We start from the raw sequence: 18779 nt of genomic DNA on the forward strand, positions 1-18779 counted from the left end.
CGGAATCACCTGAGTTGATTCGGCTAGAAGGTCGAACCCTACTGTTCTGCCTTTGGGATAGCCAGGGGGGGTCACAAGCCTTCAGTAACAAATACATTATACCTACTTGGAAAAAATCGACCGATGCCGCCGTGACCCGGGTGGCCGAATAATGGCTCAGGCACCTGCCGGCCGGCGCGACGGCAGAGGACGAGGACGCTGGTTCGATTCCAGCCTTGGGCACTGGAGGCCTTGGTCACTTTTTCTTAGTATATATACTATATACACCGTGTTTTTATTGAATTCCGTTAACTTCGGGGTATAGTTTAGTACGTTTATAAGAACTAAATGGCATAGTTAATTTTCAAAAAAAAAAAATTTTTTTTGTTTTCTTTTTTGTTTTTTTTTTGTTTAAAAAGTAATTAAATGTAGCATATAGCGTTGTTGTAACACGGGCATTACATTTAACTCAACCAAACAATTGAAATCTGTGACATATCAATGTCATTTCGTACATCAATCGACCGAGATTGTACTTAAGTTTAGTAGCAAATGTATGAACTCATTCTAAACACTAATCAATAAGTAAGCCGGCCCTAAGGCAAGTGTACACGCTTGTAGAGGCCTTATAGGAAAAAAATAAATTATGGATTATCTCCGAAATGGACTTAATTAGAACATCGGTGTCTTTGAGAAAGTTACTTGATTTATGCTCAGGAATGCACCCTTGAAATTAACGGAAATCAAAAAAAACACGGTGTATATATATATATATATATATATATATATATGACATTTTATTTCAGTTTATAAAAATAATGCAAGTTTTAAATTAAGGAAAATGGAAAAATTAACCGCTCGGGCAAGACTCGAACTTGCGACCTTTTGGAACACCCACCGGTCCAATCACTCTTAACCAACTGAGCTACCGAAGCTTACCAGAAGTGTGCAATTTTTTCCATTCCTTCCTTTTGATTACATGCTTTAGGCAGGCGCATAGCGACATCTAGTGTAACAATGAAAATGAAGCAACAACGCAACGACATAACAAACCATTAGGTAGATGAGTTGGCGAGTTTTCTCGAACAGTAGGTAAATCTTATAGAGTCTGTGCGGAAAGAGAAGAGTCGTGGAATGTATAGAGCCCAATACATTCGACGACTCTTCTCTTTCCGAACAGACTTTACATGCATGTATTATGAGCTCAGCATATCTATATGTAACAAATAAGTATAATTTGACAAAATACTGAGGATCGGGCCAATGAACTTTTTGAAATAATTTCATAACTTTCTTTTCCTCTAAACTAGGTGTTTCTACGAAACTTTTTGTTTGTGGATCAAATAATGTGGGTTTAATGTTTACGTATAAATATATTTATATTAAGCACAGTAAGTATACGTTTGCTACTAGCCAACTAATAGGTACATCTGGTTGAACATGTCACTGACATGGTGCTGGTATATATACGTAAGGTATTGTAATATTATTGCACGCCTATGTACAGCCTGTATATACGTATATAGGTGAGCGCGAGCCGCCACCACTTACCTACATAGAGCCCGTCTGGCGTCTAAGATAACTTAATTTGCACCGTAGGTACCTAACTATACAGCTTTGCATAGTAATACCATATACAGGGTGTAATCGTTAAGTGTAGCCTGCGATAATTCTGTAAATATAACAGATATCAGAACACTTCAAATTGATATCGAAAGTGCGTTACCCAATGAGTAAAATTACATTAATAACTTTTTTTAATAATAGCAGAAATATCCCAAACATTAACTTCAAACCCTCCCATACATTTAGTACGACGACTCACCCCTCAAAGAACGTCGGTGTCGTAAGAGATAAAACTCCTTGAGATTTATTATTTGCGATAATAAACTGTAATAAAATAATAAAACTACCGTTTACGGAATAATAAATCTAACATTTATTTTTTAATCACACCGCAAATTTTAAGAAAAGGAATTTACAAACATTTAATACGGCCCGTCAATGTATCGCACAAGAAGGGCGTCACTTCGAGCAACTACTGTAAACAAAAAATATACTTCTTAAAAAAATGTATAATGTTAGATTTATTATTTCATAAATGATAGTTTTATTATTTTATTTCAGTTTATTATCGCAAATAATGAATCTCAAGCAGTTTTATCTCTTACGACACCGATGTTCAAGTTAATGTTTGGGATATTTCTGCTATTATTAAAAAAAAGTTATTAATGTAATTTTACTCATTGGGTAACGCACTTTTGATATCAATTTGAAGTTTTCTGATATCTGTTATATTTACAGAATTGTCGCCTGGCTACACTTAACGATTACACCTTGTATACAGAACAAAATGAGGAAGTGTCATCATAAACATAAACGTCATAAAAAAATTACATTAATGATGACATTGCCACACTCTGTCTTTGCAAATGCCACGCAGAGTCAGCTTGGTCCGACTCTATTATACAATTGCATTTAATCACACGATCATTTAGTTTAGGCATAGGTACACATACACAACCTCAACAAGTAACAAACGCATTATTGTCTACCATCATGCGATAAACGCGAGCGTTTAGGTAATAGTTAGGCTATAGGTTCAGAGTTTACAGCGAGGCTAGTAAAACAATTTTCGCGCAAAATATTTGCAATGTGTCCATATGAGCAACGCCTTTACTAATAACTGTCCATATATATAGGTACAATTTTGAAAAATGGACGTTACTACTCAGTAAGTTTTTTACTTGAGAGTAATTAAATGACATGTAACAATGCTGCCGATATGTTTGCTCCGTGTCCCACGGGCGGGGCTCCCGGGGCGGCGCGGGCGCCCCGCGGTCCCACGCGGCCCGACATCACTCATCCTCCGCATTATCCGACCACTGATAGCGATAGCATCTACACGCGATCTGATACCGCCGTGACTCGCCCGAACTAATGATACCCGAGCGAGCCGTGAGACGACGCCTATCTTGCTTCAATCACTCCAAATAACTGCTCAATTTACTGTTACCTTATTGTTTCCTCGGTTTACAACTGGGTTGAGTACCTAACTAGGTATTTATTTATATCGCGCGCTCCGGCGACCCGCGCCTCGCGTTTTCCGTACGCGTTTCACCTATCACATATCATCTATTCTAACCTATTATCTTAGTACATCTATTCTCTATACTATGTACAAATCATTATTCTAGCTATCGCTAAATATGTAGGTACTATCTAACTAAACGATATATTTACATAGGGTCGTGGAACTGCGCCTGCCTGCCGATACAATTAATTTAAATTCAGTTTGAATGTGATCGGCGGAGTGACGCCGCCAGTGAACGACCGCCTCAAGGTGAAATCAGCAAACCATCACATCGCTGAAACTGACACGTTCGGTAAACTTGCAACGATTTATTGCACCCCGCATTAGAACAGATAATCATCACGCGAGGAAACATCCGTTAAGACGGATGGGATATAAACATCGCATGCGCTGTCATAATGCGCTCATAACTCTCGTGCATCTAATTCAAAGGTAAATGACGCCTCACAGTTAAATGAATTCATAAAAACAGATATTTTCCACATCGCGGGTGACAGAAACGTATAATATGATCGTAGCGCGTTCCGATACGTTTAATATTTATAAGTGAGGGTAGCAACACAAAAACCCTCATTATCTGGCAATTTACGGGCGCAGTGCGCGCCGCCACCTGCGCCTGCGCCGCCGCGCCGCCGTGACATCCATACTCGTCGGCCGCGCCCGCGCCCGCGCCCGCCTATGATGGTCGACCTTATTGCGGGATCAAGATACGATTAATCATCCGGTCCTACTGACTGATGTAAAGATGGAACGAATGCTCTATCTTGCCTATTCAATCAGCAAGCCTCATCAGAAATCTTCAAGATTTCGCTATATATTATTTTAGGTTAAGCCCAGTTTATTTCTCTAAGATTCCCACGTTACAGACTGAGCCTATGGGGATCACTGTACTGCCTCTCTTGGAATGCTAATTTCTTGAAATAAATATATGTACTTATTTTGAATTTGAATTTTTTATTATGCAAATAACTATCATCAAGAGCTTGATCTATCTGCTCAAGATTTCTGGACACAAGTAGGTACCTACTTGATGTAATCCTAAACTACTATGCAAGAGGTGCTTTACTGACGGGCTGATTTCGCAAAAGTCGTTTCTTTTTAATTCAAAGTGATACCTGATATCTTTACATCAGGTATCTTTGTATCTTTATACAACCCGAGCCAGGCGGACGCAGTTTACGCGACACTTGATAAGACTGCGTCAAATTCTCTTAACAGACGCGGCGAGGCGTGACACAAACACAAAATATTATCTTGCCACGTGACTTGGAAACCTGCATCCAGCATCCTATTGTCCATTATACACTACACTAGAAACACACAGTCAATGTTCAGAGTTGTGTCTGTTGTGCGAAGCAATTCAGGTTTAGGAGAGATTTCCCCAAAACTATCCGCCGTTGCAGCGTTCAGGTGTGCCATCCACTGGTGCCGTGGAGTTAGGTGGGCGTCGGGCGGTGGGCTCGCTGTCAGGCGAGGAGCACACTTGCACAGGTCCCGTGAAGACTGCTAGGTGGGCTCACCAGGCGAGGGCGCTAGTGCGCGGCGGGCCCGGCGGACTCTCAGAACCAGTACAGGTCCTTAGATGTGTCCTGCACCTGCGCTTCCAGACCTGCAACAACAATAATCGTTAGGACGATGTTACAACATTAGAAAAAAACATGTATTAGGGTGACAAAAGTTGCAGACGTGAAAGAGGTAACCTGTAGGTTATAAAATGTACCTATAGGTTAGGCTATTGCCTTTTTAAGTTCCTATAGACCGCACGTCGCGAGGCAATAAGGACCGAACCAAAACTGCAAAAGATACGTAATAGGTATACCTACCTGGTTAAATGCATTTTTATAAGGAGGGTTGCATTCATTTATAAATAAGCGAACGCCGATATATTACTTAATAAGAGCTACCGCCAGGGCATTAGGTATAAATTATAACAGTCCTTTAAAATCAAGGTATAGGTATAAAGGCTGGAACTTATTTACCTATACTTAGTGAAATTTAAGGTAGAAATAGTTATTTGTTTTACAAGGGGGCAAAGTTGTTGTTTAACCGCTGGTGTTAATATTGATACCCGAGCAAGCGAACGATTCCAAAATTGAACCACGAGCGTAGCGACTGGTTCGAAAAATGGAATCTTGAGCGTTGCGAGGGTTTCAGAGCACGAGGGTTAAACAAAATTTGCCCCCGAGTGAAACACAAATTTTTTCACCACACCAACCCGAAGCAAATATTAAATGAAAAATATCAAACAAAATCAAACCAAATCAAATCCAAATGAATGTTATTAAATATTTATCATCCAAAATCATCATTTAAAAGTCAATTCTACCACCAAACATAAGAAAACAACTCAAAATTTGCATTTGATTACTTTGCCTCACATGTGAATAAAATGCAACTTTGCTATCAGTTTTTGAAGTGCAAAGTAAGTCTTTCCGAGCTGGTGTGGTGAAAAACTAATTAATACGTCCTTACGTATTATGTCTACCTACACACCTAATAAATTAGTGTAGCAATTTGAATTATTTTTTTACCCACATACCTACCTACCTAATGGAAAAAAAAATATTAAGCGTTTTTACTAATAGGTTATACCCTGTATAGGTAAGTACTTATTAATAGTGCCTATTCGTTGTATTACCTACCCGCGTAACACTATAACTTTATGTGCGAGGTAAATAAAATAAAGTAGTACCTAAAGTATTAGGTATTCATAATTTATATGTTTTTGATGCTTGGGATATGAAGTGCGAAGCAATCATTCTCAGCAATTCGCAGCGACGGGAGTGACGTCTGATGGTATCTCCGCATGATTTATATCGCCATCTCGGACATAGAACAATCACTCTACTTAGCTGATGCTCGTCGAGATTTATTAGAGCGCGCGGAGGCGACGGGAGGGGGGAGGGGCTGATTGTTATAAATGATGTCGTGGTGATGGCGATGGCGATAGCATCTCCGCCGTCCTGTCGTGCCGCGCCGTGCCGTGCCGGCAGCACGAAACAACTATCAGCCTTATTTATTTGCGTAAGTTTGACCAAGCATTTTGAAGTCAGCTTTAATCTCTTTAAAAAAAATTATTCCGTTTATAAAATCAGCTTGTCTAAAAATCATGTCCATAATGAATACTATAATAATACATAATTAAAAGCCTAGATGTGCTACATACGTACAATATGTAATTCTATAAAGCATGTAGACTAATGTAGAGCCGGCAGCGACGGGAGAAGCCGCTTGATGATAGTTAATTGCGGCGCGCGGGCACGCGGCGGCGATAATTGACAGGAGCTCGTGATTTAGTGGCGGGGGAGGGAGGGGGCGGATCGAAGTCCGAGCGGTCAGCGCGCGCCGATTGGTCGGCGGCCCCGCCCCCGCCCGCGCGCCATCGCGGCACCGCCACCACCGCCGACCTCTGCGCGCCTGGTAACCGCGAGTCGCTCACATGCTGGACAATCATACTGTACTTCAAATACCGCATGGGATAAAAGCATGGTCCTTCCATAAATGGGCGGTTTTATTTGTAAGAAAAAAAATACAATTTCCCCAAAAATTCACAGTAAGCTGGCAGTGGTGCGATAAATCAAAACCAAACCAAATTATCATCAGAACATCGTTTACAATTTTCAGATAAAAGAGAACGATAATTATTGTTTCTGTAAACATTATATCAGCGCTGTCGCGATCAAAGATGGCGGGTGACGGCCGTAAATCGCGCGATATTCAAATTAAACAATTTGCTGCGTTTGACGCGCCGCGGCCGCGGGGTGGGGGGCGCGGTGCACCGGCAGGGAGGGGAGACGCAAGATTTACGGGGCACGCCGTGATGGAAACACCTCTTTCAGTCGCGAGAAGCGGTCGAAAGGTTTCAGCCCAAATATTTAAAAGAATTACAACAAACAACAATCGACATCAAACGACCCTGAACAGATGTATAACCAATTAAGATAATTTACTTAGGTATCGGCCTATAAAACACGCTCGAAATAATGCTTCTATTCTTTCTTTGACTTCACAGCACAAACGAACAGCTACCTACCTAAAGTTCAAGTTATCATTATTTTAATAACAAAAATTGCGGTGAGACACAGACATATTAAATATATTAAGAACGGGTCACTCACGTATTTTAAGTCGAAAAACGTTTTCTAAGTATTTAGGACACAATTTTGTCAAACGTTGTTTGTAACCTGTATGATTGTCAATTGTTTGTAAAACACAACAAACATGGCAATAATTACTTAAATTTATTAAGGTATTAAGGTATTTAAATTTATTAAAGTGAAACTTGTATTCCATCGATCAGCCCAAATTTTTTGACTGTCCATCAGCATATCGTAGGTATTACCTACATAATTACAGCATTAGTAATATTCTACTTTATTTCTAGTACTTATTAGAGTTCACAGTCTTTCAAATGAGCATACGAATTCCCCACAACAGTTGGCTGTTCGCAACTCGCAAGCGTGTATATAATAATACATATATAGATATCTCAAAAACCCCAGTGTAACATGACATGAAACATGACCGTGAGATCCGTAACAACCTATGCGTATTATTATTTAAATTGTACAACGGGACATAATTCCGTATTTTTTAAGTTTTAAGATTTAGGGGAGCGAGGGGCTTGATTGTAACAGTTTTTAGAAAAAGGCCTGTATTGTCTAAAATATGTATAATTGTATAATTTTGAGTAAAAGGGTTTGTAAAGTATTTATCTAAGCACATGTTTACGCATCTTTTACACCAGACACTTTTCGAAAAAATGGGAGTTGTTACAACTTACCCTATATTTGGGGCTAGTTGTAACAGGCTCGGGGCAAGTAGTGACAATTAAAAGAATGGCAACATCTATAAGAAAAAAAAGTTTTTATTGTTTCACAGTCTTGTATTATTCATTGTGATTCCATCTTATGATGATTATAATCTTTGACTATAAATAATCAACAGGATACAACAGGATAGTAATAATCAACAGGAAAGAGAAATATGGCACAAGTCGAAATTTTTGGCTGCTTTTCTGCTGACTCTTTTTTCCAAAACTTCATTTGCTGGCGACTCATATACATCCTGAATTTTTAATCATCTCTCAGATTTCTTGTAGTTTCTCATTCTAAAAAAATACAGTACAATACAATACAATAACTTAATTAACTTAGCATATATTTCTGGGCAATGCTAGAGTAAAGTAGTATTTAAAAAATGCATAAAAAACCGCAAGTAATTTGTAATTCACTATACGACGAGTCATAATAATATTATGTGTACATACAAATACATGCACATTTAGAATTAGATATTAGAGAGCAAAAAAAATACACGCACACTAATATGTTACAACGTGCCCCTGCTTTGTGTTACTACTTGCCCCGTGGGCCCATTATGTCTACTTAATTAAATATGTCAAAAACTATAAGCTATAGAAGTATTAAAAAAAGCAATAGAAATCCAATTAAATGTACATTGTAGCAATGAAAACACAATGAACAATTAATTTAAGTTCAATTTTCAAAATCAACATTTTCGTAAGTATTTTTTTTACAATACCTGGTCGAAACAGAGCTCATGTGCACGTCCAGTCGTCCACTCGCTTCGATGTCTGGCAGGGCAATGGCGGTGTTTACGTTATTACTACTTATTACTCGAGTTATAAGAAAGTCATTCAGCAAAAAAAACAACGGGTTGCACTCCGGGAGTGCCGACAGAAGTGAAAACTCAATGACTAATAGTCCAAAATGTCTGCAGCACTATGTATAATTGACCCATCCTCCTTTCTATTGAAAAACTTTAGTTCCGAAATTGCTGGCCAGTGAGCTTAAATTTGTAGCGTTAATTGTTTAAAATTCGAATAGAAATTGTAAAGTTACCTTGCAGACCTCGCATCTAAATATATTTGGTCATGATATTTTGAGTTTTATTCACCAGTACTAGAGTTCACTTTTATTAGGGATTTCACCAAGATGTAGCTTTATTGAATTATATTTGAGAGATATAAAGTTAGAATGTAACTGTGAGATCCTCGTATTTCAGCCCGTACAAGATTAGAACATTGAGCTTTATTGCTTAATATAAAAGTCCAGTTTTAAATAATTGACCTGATTATGATACGTTATGACTAAAGTTCTTTGGTGAATAACATTGTCCGTGACACATGACGTCAGCGTTACGTTACGCGTTACGCTGTATCGAGTTTATCATTTTTTCCCCACCTCAAAAAGTGCTCAGCGCCGCTAAAGAAGTTTTCACTTCAAAAAATTAAAATGTTTGTAATTTCCCGTCAAAATTGAGCGTTACTACTTTCCCCTGTTACATTAAGCCCCACGCTCCCTACCTGCGACGTTTGAGGACGGTGTTGTCGCCGTGGTCTCGGAGAAGACTGCCTAAAGTTGACATCAACATCTTCTAGCCGCGCGAGTTTTTCGTGGTCTTGTTTATCAGTTTGAACGTTTTTCGCACTAGGGATGTTACTCTGTTGACACACAACACTAACGATATTCGATTTATCGACTATCGATATTCGTTTCCGCTTACATTTTCTCCTAATGTGATAATTATTGCAAAGAAAATGGATATAGAGCCAGAAGCTGCAAGTGATGGATTCAATTAACCTACTTGGTACTTATTAGATATTACTTACACCTGCTCTTATTAGCTACTATCTTTGTATACCAAATTAAAAGCAATAAAAATACTTACTTTACGAGGTATTATGTTTTTGTTATTTTCATTCTACTCTATAAAACCTTTTCTACATAATATAAGGGGCCCGATTCGGATTTTGAAATAGACATCTTTTAGACATCACCAAGATACGATAACGATATGTTTAAGATCTAACCTGTCAAATTTGACATTTGCGCGATTCTGGAGATACTGTTGAACGATTTCCACAGGATATGACTTAGAGATCCAATTCACATCTAATAGATATTGTAACGTAGACATTTTCTTAAATTTTAAATTAATATTTTTGGGTTGAATTCCTTTTCTTATTTCGATGATTTTAACAATATCCCAAACTAACTCGATTGGTTGCACTTATTTGCATAATCTGTTGCATTCAGATGCACCTCTTTATGCTTATCTGTTGTCGGGGTTGTCATACGAGTAAAAATAATTAAAACTTGAGATATTTAGGTTGTCACTCCAGGAAAACTTTGTATGATTTAGATATGTTTTTTTAGGTAAGTGATAATTTAGATGTTAAATAAAACATAGGAATTACAGACTCCAAAAAGGGGGCTCTGAAATGAAACTTTATTAGATTTATTGGTAAAATATATTTCTTAGGCTCAGGAGTGAATTGTTAAATAAATCAGTCAGAATTTTCGTAGGATTTGTGTCTTCAAGGGATTGGCACCCTACTTTTGTTTTGGCCTTTTGTATTCAACATATGAGGAGGTCATTTTGAGATGACATGCACTTTTGATGTGTGGACCCCTCCGGGGACGCACGCTCGCATGAGTACTATTTGTGGTGAGACCACACATTCGCCATGTTGGTCGAAATGCTGGAAGCAGCTCGAGTCCTTCGGTGTGCTCCACTGAGTAAGTACAAATGGAATTTAGGTGTGATCAACTCCACAATGGCGCGAAACGTTGTGGGTTCGTCCTTAACCAGGTTTTTGGTTCTTTACAGAGTTGACTCCTGCTCGAGGGTTGGGAGTGCTCCGCCAGAAGTCCTAACAGCTTCCAGTGGGGTGAGCTAAATTTCCAATTGTTTCATATTTTCTTTAGCGGCCATTAAGGCGTCGGCTAATGTATCCATTTCTCGGTTTACAGGAGCCGGGAGCTTGTGAACTTTCCTTTGAAGAGCTTGTGAAGTTTTTTGGAAGAGCTTTCGATTTCTTTTGGAATTCATTTGAACATGTTTAGAAGTGGTAATATGAGGCTGTGGGATCTGTACCACGCCATCTGCAGCGGCCGGCTCCAACCAGGTTAGCGGCTAGCTTCCCGGGGAAAGGCGAGTTCGCTCCCCGCTGCTGCAGTTCCAGCAGCAGTTTTTTGAGGTCGGTCTGTTGCATAACTTTTGAGTGGCATTCGCCACCAACTACAAATTTAAAATGGTTAATTATGATTTAATTTTATTCAGTTTGAAGTTTTGAAAGTTCTGGTGCATAAAACTTAGGTATTTCGAAATTTAGTTTTTAGTTTTTAATTAAAGGGGTGTAATCCCTTATAACTAGAACCTGTGAAGCGACCCAGCTTACCACTGAGCATTTAACAGTAAATGATTAGATTAATAAAGTTTGTCAGATATAAATTTGTTTAATTGTCTCTCCTCCTGGCTTTCCTACAGCAAGGTTTCCGTTTAGTCTATTTAATTTAATTTTGATTAAATTTTATTTTGTTAACATGGCTGTTTCCATTTTCCACAAGCCGGAGCTTTTCATTTATTATTTAACCCCCTTACCAAACAGCCGTGTTACAATATCTTACTCTATCTAACGTAAAAGTGACATTGGTTGCCCGAATTGCGCTGCAAAAGAGAACTAGTTGATATCTAAACTATAACGTATCTAGAATGGATCTAGTACGTGTCGTCTCTTGTGAATATCTTGAAGTTCGAATACGGCAGTAGGTCTAGCAAGCTATACCTAATCGAATAATTTTTCGCAACTTTTCAGTTAAATGCCTACAATCCGAAAAAAAGTTTCACTTGCATCCTATAACCACACCATTAATTTTGTTATTTAACTAAGTTATACTGCACAAAATATTTTTTTCACGTTACAGTCGATTTAATGCTAAGTAGGTACTTATATAAAGTGTTGGTCTGATTACAAAGAATTAAAGTACAAACGTAGCATATTAACATTATTTGATATCGACCGAACAAAACGCTGATATCTACCGAATACAACTAGTCTACGGAAGGACGGAGGTAGGTAAATATATTTCAAAACCTCATTAAATATTTCATATTTATATCTTCTTTTGCGTAGGCTTAGGAATATCGAATTAAAAGTGATTAAGTTTCGGTAAGGCGGCAGGTAATTGACCGAAGCGAAGCGAAGGTCTACGTTTTGACTCGGGCGTTTTGCTTTTGCATGTCCGGATGTTCTCCTTTACGGGTCGCAATTCTTAACCGATTCTCGTGAAATTTTGTAACCGAATTCTATGATTCGATAAAAAAATTTTGTCGAGCCGGTTTCTGGAATTTTTTTAAAATGGAAAGGTTGTGATAGCTTGCGCTTAAACAAATAGTCGTATCGGTATCATAAGAGTGTATTCTTTTTGAGACATGTTTACAGATTAAATGGCCAAAAATTCAGAAATTTTATTTTGCTGGTTTTGGAGGTATTGAGATATTTAGTTTTTACTTGAGAATGAGTAGCTAAATTTCGTCACCTTAAGTCACCGTAAGAACCATCATGGCGTATTTTGCAAAAGTTCGCTTTTTTTGTTTGCACAGAAGGTCTGGGTTCGATCCCCAGTAATTATATGCTGGGATATAACTTTTTGTATTTTTTTTACACTTTTCGTATTGTTTTTTTTTTTTACTATATTTTCATCGTGCCCAATAAGATATGCTCGCGAGGTCTATAGCTCACAGAGCCACTAGTTAATAGGTAATTATTACCGTTTACAACATAGGAACTTGGCATATCTATACTCCAGTCATTTCACGGTCCACTAATGTAGTGGAATGGAAATAATTCATAATAGCTAAATTATCTTGTGTATTGGATACATAATGACTCGAAAATACGTACGGAATCCTACAAAATACATATCCTTGTGTTCAGAAGCTTAAATATGATGTTACTGTATAATTGCCTAAATCATAGAGTAGTTAGGTAACTGCTATATATCATAAGCGGAGCCTCGTAGAAATTTTGACCTTATAAATTACTACGCAACGGCGGGCCACCGTTTACGAGTTATTTACGAAAAACAAAAAAAAAGTGACCTGTGAACTGATTGTAATTAACATTCTTCCTTTAATATCGCTTTAAATATTGATCCTAGAGAAAAGTGTTCAAGATGTTTTTTCGAGGAAATTTTATGTAGATATTTTATTCTTATAAACCTATTTCGCTATGGGACACCGTTTACGAGCTATTTACAAAAAACTAAAAATGGATTTTAAAATTGATTGTAATTAACTTATCCGCTGCTTTGTCTTTTTAAATACCTATTGATCCGCGAAAAGTGTTCTACATGTTTCTTGTACAAAATTTTATGTTTATTATTTATGTAAATACATACTTTTCAAATTATTAACGAATAAATAAAAACAAGGAAACTTAGAATTTATTATAATTAACTTTCCCTCTTTATTATCTTTTTAAATATTGATCCCTGCAAAAACTGTAGTGAATCTTTTTTGTACAAACTTTTGTGTAGATTATTATCGTTTAACAACATTTTTTGATATTGGCCACCGTTTATGAGTTATTTACGAAAAACTAAAAAAGGGACCTTAGAAGTGATTATAATTAAATTTCCCGCGTTAATATCTCTTTGAATATTGATCCTAGCGAAAAATTGTACTGAATCTTTGTTGTAGGCAATTTTATGCAGATTACTTATGTAATACCTAGAACATTTTTTGCTATGCGCCACCGTTTAAGAGTTATTTACGAAAAACTAAAAAAGGGACCTTTAATGTCAAATATCTCACTTCCGGTCAAGATTTCGATCAAGCAACTGGCAAATTCGGATTCAGCGGGGTTTAATTAGGTTAAAAAACCCGGTTGCCAAAAAGTAATATGCTTTGCCAGCAGAAATCGATTTTATGAAAAATATGAGAAAATATTATGGCGTGGCGGTCGGCCCGTTATTATGCCCCAATAATAATGCGGTACTACTTAATGCGGTATTATTGATATGCAACGTAAGCGCGGCCTCTATAAGGTCCCTTTTGATATAATTATATGACTGTGTGTATACTGTCACATTTTTATTATTTGTTTTTAGCAACTTTAAAAATCACATTCATAACCACAATAAATTTGAAAATATTTTGTTTGGGATATCAGGGGTAACACTTACAATTGCACATTATGGCTTAAATCTAGCACGAGGTTCAAAACAAGTGTAGAGTCAGACCGTGAAAAGTCTGCAGCATTTTGATAGCCCACGCCGTGCAAGTGTCATTTTAAACGTCAAACTGCTATGAAATTATGACGTATAAATAACACTTACACTGCGTGGGCTATCAAATCCGCTGCAGATTTTTCTTGGTGCGACTCTACACAGCATGTTTCACAATTAAGCGGAAATATTACAAACTAATTAACACCATATATTATAGCTACAGTGAAAAATATCAGAGAAGAAATAACTATCTAAACATTACAATATAACGAGTAACGAAACTTTACTTTATAAAGATTATTAAACGAAGATTATTGAAGAGGACGCCAGCCAAACACTTCTTAAACCTAGTAATGTGAGGGTCAAAAATATCAATGCCCCTTAGCGCAATGATCCGTCTTATGAATGATACTGGTATGTATGTTATGTATAGCTATTACCAACTCCGTATAAGATGAATAAAGTCCAGGAAAAAAATGTGCCTCGGAAATCAAGAAAAAGTCATTCTCGGATAGATGGCGCACATACCTTTGGCCTATGGTCGGCTAGATGGCGTTGACGACACCGTTTTATAATTAACAATTTTAACACATAGGAATCAGTGAATGAACATGGGTCAAAATGATATAAAAATAATAAAATCATTTATCCATATATATAAATTTTTTCGATAGTTTTATACGTTTTCATTTTGAGTTTTAGTCTTGTGTCGATAGATGGCAGTAAATTTACTGTGACTACAAAATTTACTATGACAGGACCCCTCTATACTATCTATTCTCTTTGCTATTACGTATGTTTTTCGGTTCACATCGAGCCAACTCATGTCTCCGTCCCCGCGGGTCGGTATGTGGCGTCGCACAATAGGGCCGCGCGGTATTTGTCAATAAAGCACCCCCCCCTCTCCCTACACGCCGCCACCCCGCGCCAGAATGCGGCCGCCCTTTGATGCCCCCTCCCCTCTCCGGCAACCCTTCTGTTGTCCAGCGCGAGAAACATTCCATTAACCGGGCCGCTAATACATTCGCAACTTGCATCAAATACCACCCTATTCCGTCTAGATACGCTTTATTTCTCTATGAAGGCTTGATGATTTGAGAAGTCCCCTTTGAAGTCACGTCTGACGCGAAGGGACGCTGCGACAATAATTGCGAGAGGATCCTGACCAGACGAACAGAGAGTGAAGTGGTCGAGATATCGATTAAAAAGCATAAGTTATAGCCAAGACAAATGCTTCCGAGGGAGAGGGAGGCACGTAGTGGCGGAAGCACGTTATCAATCAAGCGGATGGCGCAGACCCTCGGAGGGGCGAGGGAGGAATTTAATTTAGCAGGCGGGGCGGGGCGGGGCGGGGGCGCAAATTAATTTTAATCGGCGTCATTAGACCGCCCTTTCAACTCGCCGGCGGTTTTTGCCCCGCAATTACCTACTCGGGGTCTAAAAATGGCGCAGCACTCGAGGTTTTTGCCCCCTCCGTCCTTCAATCATCACAATAAAGCTGCCGCGCGCGGAATCTCTTTGATAATTAAAATAGAAGAGCGTTGTCTGGCGTGGGACGTGACGCGGGACATCACGGCCCGGGAGGTTTTCTGACGAAAGGATTTCTCCCGATATTCAGGAATTTTGATAATGTAGGTTTCATAAACCGAGACGTCAGGATTGTCGATAAGTCCGTGACAATACCTATATCTAAGACAGCCTACCTTCAGCCTCAGCCTCAGCTTAGATTCAGTAAACCTAATCCAGATACTTCATTGATCCTATCAGTTTCTGCACGTCGCTTACCAGCCAATTGATAGAATTTTAGTTTTACAAAAATCAAGAATTTGCCTCGTACTTTTCAAACTTTGCCGTTATTTATATCATTCACGTGAATTAAAAAAAAATGTGCGGACCGCGGGAATAACTACGATAAGTCCTGATGAATAACAACTTACACCTACAGGCTACAAACATACATACAACATAATACACTTTATTCACTAGTAATACGGCGGAAAATTCTATCCACATCGTTAAGTACAATGAGGAGGAAAACTGACAACCGCCAGGCGTCACCTTCATTATTGTCGGCTGTCACTATCAAATCACATACATTTTTTCAAATAAATTGTAAACATTCTCCCTTTTCTCCAAAATACTCCAATATTATGCGACAAATTGTGGAAATATAGGATCTTCCTTTTTTCCCAAGGACCCGATATGCATAAATCGGTAAGAAAAAGCTTTAGGTATCAAAAACTAAGGCAAATGACAAAGACCGTTTTTATACTAGGCTGCAATTTAACGAAGATAAATATTTTGGAAAGAGTAAATACACAGGTAAGCTAAGTTTTACTGAAGTAGTACATAATTTAGACCATTTATGGCTTGGCCACACATGCTGTACTAAATACGCATCACGACTTTGTGTACCTATCTGATGTGTCGTAGGGCGGGCGTATATGAAACGGCTTCTTGTACATCCAGGTGATCCAGGTATACACCAAAGCTTTGTTTTCGATCGAACACTTATTACACTTGTAATATAAGAGAAAAAACTGCACGTGAACCTTCGAAAATTTGAATAAACGGTAAAATGGTACACAAGATAACCTCAAATATATTAAGTGATTATCTTTGTATCAAATCAGCCTTTTTTTGACCAACTGTAGCAATTCCCCTTCGAAGCTCGGTTTGCAGTTCCCGTACAGTCATAAATGAATACATTTTTCTTGATAAATCGCAAGTTTTAGTAAAAAAACAACGGGTTGCACTCCGGGAGTGCCGACAGAAGTGAAAACTCAATGACTGGTCCAAAATGTCTGCAGCACTATTACCTGGTTTGTTAGTGCACGACACCTTGCACTTTGTGACTATGCGCTGAAACTTGGCACAGTTGATTGTTAGCTGGTCTGGGCAGAAACAGACCGGTAGACATCGAGAACCACGTCTCATTTAGTGGGGGGAGGGGGGGAAGTTCGACGCCGCCGCGCTTCACTTGGAGCAACATTTCTCTAAAACTATACCTATTAGAGCATGTGATATATCATTTTCGGATAAATTAAGGATGAGGAATCTTAACGATATTAAAGAGAGAAAATAAATTCTAAGGTCCTCTTTTTAAATATTGACCCTAGCGAAAAAGTTTGAATAACCTTTTTTGTAGGAAATTTTGTGTAAATTATTCATGTAATAAAACATTTTTTGCTATTGGCCATCGTTTACGAGTTATTTACGAATTACTAAAAAAGGGGACCTAAGTATTTATTTTCTCCCTTCAATATTTTTTTTTAATATTGATGGTAGCGAAAAAAAGTAGCACTTATTTTATAAGAAATCTGAAACAGATTATTTACGTAAAAGATATTTTCTTGCTGTGGGCTACCGTTTACGAGTTATTTACGAAAAACAAGAAAAATAAACGATTGTAGAACAAATTATAAGTAACTTTCCCACATTCATAATATTTTGTATTGAGATCACTCTGACCCACGCTTAATATTATTTTTTATCTCCCATTTATCAACAGTTTTGTACAATAAACTATATATTTTATTAAACGTAATAAGTGTAGCTTTACGACTGTATTTTTTGTTTTCAGATTCCTGCTACACTTTTAAAAAAAATTGGTAATTATGAAAAAATCAAAACTACGTTTTTTAGTCTTTTCTACTTTATGCTTTTTTTTTTGTTAGAAAGTGCATTGTTTTTGGTCCAAAACTAGATTCCTCATCCTTAATTTATCCAAAAATGATATATTACATGCCCTAATAGGTATAGTTTTAGAGAAATGTTGCTCCAAGTGAAGCGCGGCGGCGTCGAACTCCCCCCCCCCCCCCCCCCCCCCACTAAATGAGAGGTGGCTCTCGACGGCTCCCGGTCTGTTTCTGCTCAAGACCAGCTAACAATCAACTGTGCCAAGTTTCAGCGCATAGTCTCAAAGTGCAAGGTCCCCATACAACGGTGTGCAGTAACAAACCAGCTATATGTATAATTGACCCATCCTCCTTTCTATTGAAACACTTTAGTTCCAAAATTGCTGGTCAGTGAGCTTGTTTAAGATTCGAAATTCAAATTTGTAGCGTTAATTGTTTAAAATTCGAATAGAAATTGTAAAGTAGTAGTAGTAAAACACTTTATTGTACAAAAATCAAAACAAAACAGGAAAAATAACATTCGTCATTATTACAAAGGCGAACTTATCCCTTCAAGGGATCTCTTCCAGTTAACCTTTGAGCAATTGAGGGAGAATTGGAGACGGTAGACATCCGTACTGTGCCAACAGCGTAAATAAAAGAAAAAGAAAAGAATAATAATAATAAAAACGAAAAGTTTCTTAGTTACTTATAATGTTAGCAGCTTACCTACAACAAATATATACATATATACACAACTAAATGCATACTAATATATATTCTATAATACATATTACCTACATATACAGGGTGAAATTTAAATCACTGGCCATATTCATTCCCGGCACTAGGTTACACTTAAGGAATCTATTTAGCGAAAAAAAAGAGTACATTTTTTTTTAATTTTAATTTTTCAATTTTTAAATATTTTCCACGAGTCGTGGTCACCCTATTACCACAAATGTAAACAAACCTAATAGTAGGTTTTAACAACAACATCAGCAAAACCCTTATCTGACCTTCACTAAACCTTATAATCGTTGCAATAGG

The 18779-nt window shown here is 37.8% G+C and overlaps 1 protein-coding gene across 1 annotated transcript in view; it reads right to left on the reverse strand.

Annotated features, from left to right (window-relative positions):
• Positions 1-4581: 4581 nt before the first annotated feature.
• Positions 4582-18779, reverse strand: part of LOC134793839 (protein vestigial) — a 53940-nt gene continuing 39742 nt past the window's right edge. The window contains exon 7 of the mRNA XM_063765558.1: positions 4582-4682. Coding sequence (XP_063621628.1) covers positions 4633-4682 — 50 coding nt within the window. The 3' untranslated portion in view covers positions 4582-4632. The remainder of the gene's footprint in view (positions 4683-18779) is intronic.

The sequence above is a fragment of the Cydia splendana genome, chromosome 9 (genome assembly GCF_910591565.1).
Source record: "Cydia splendana chromosome 9, ilCydSple1.2, whole genome shotgun sequence".
Lineage (NCBI taxonomy): Eukaryota > Metazoa > Arthropoda > Insecta > Lepidoptera > Tortricidae > Cydia > Cydia splendana.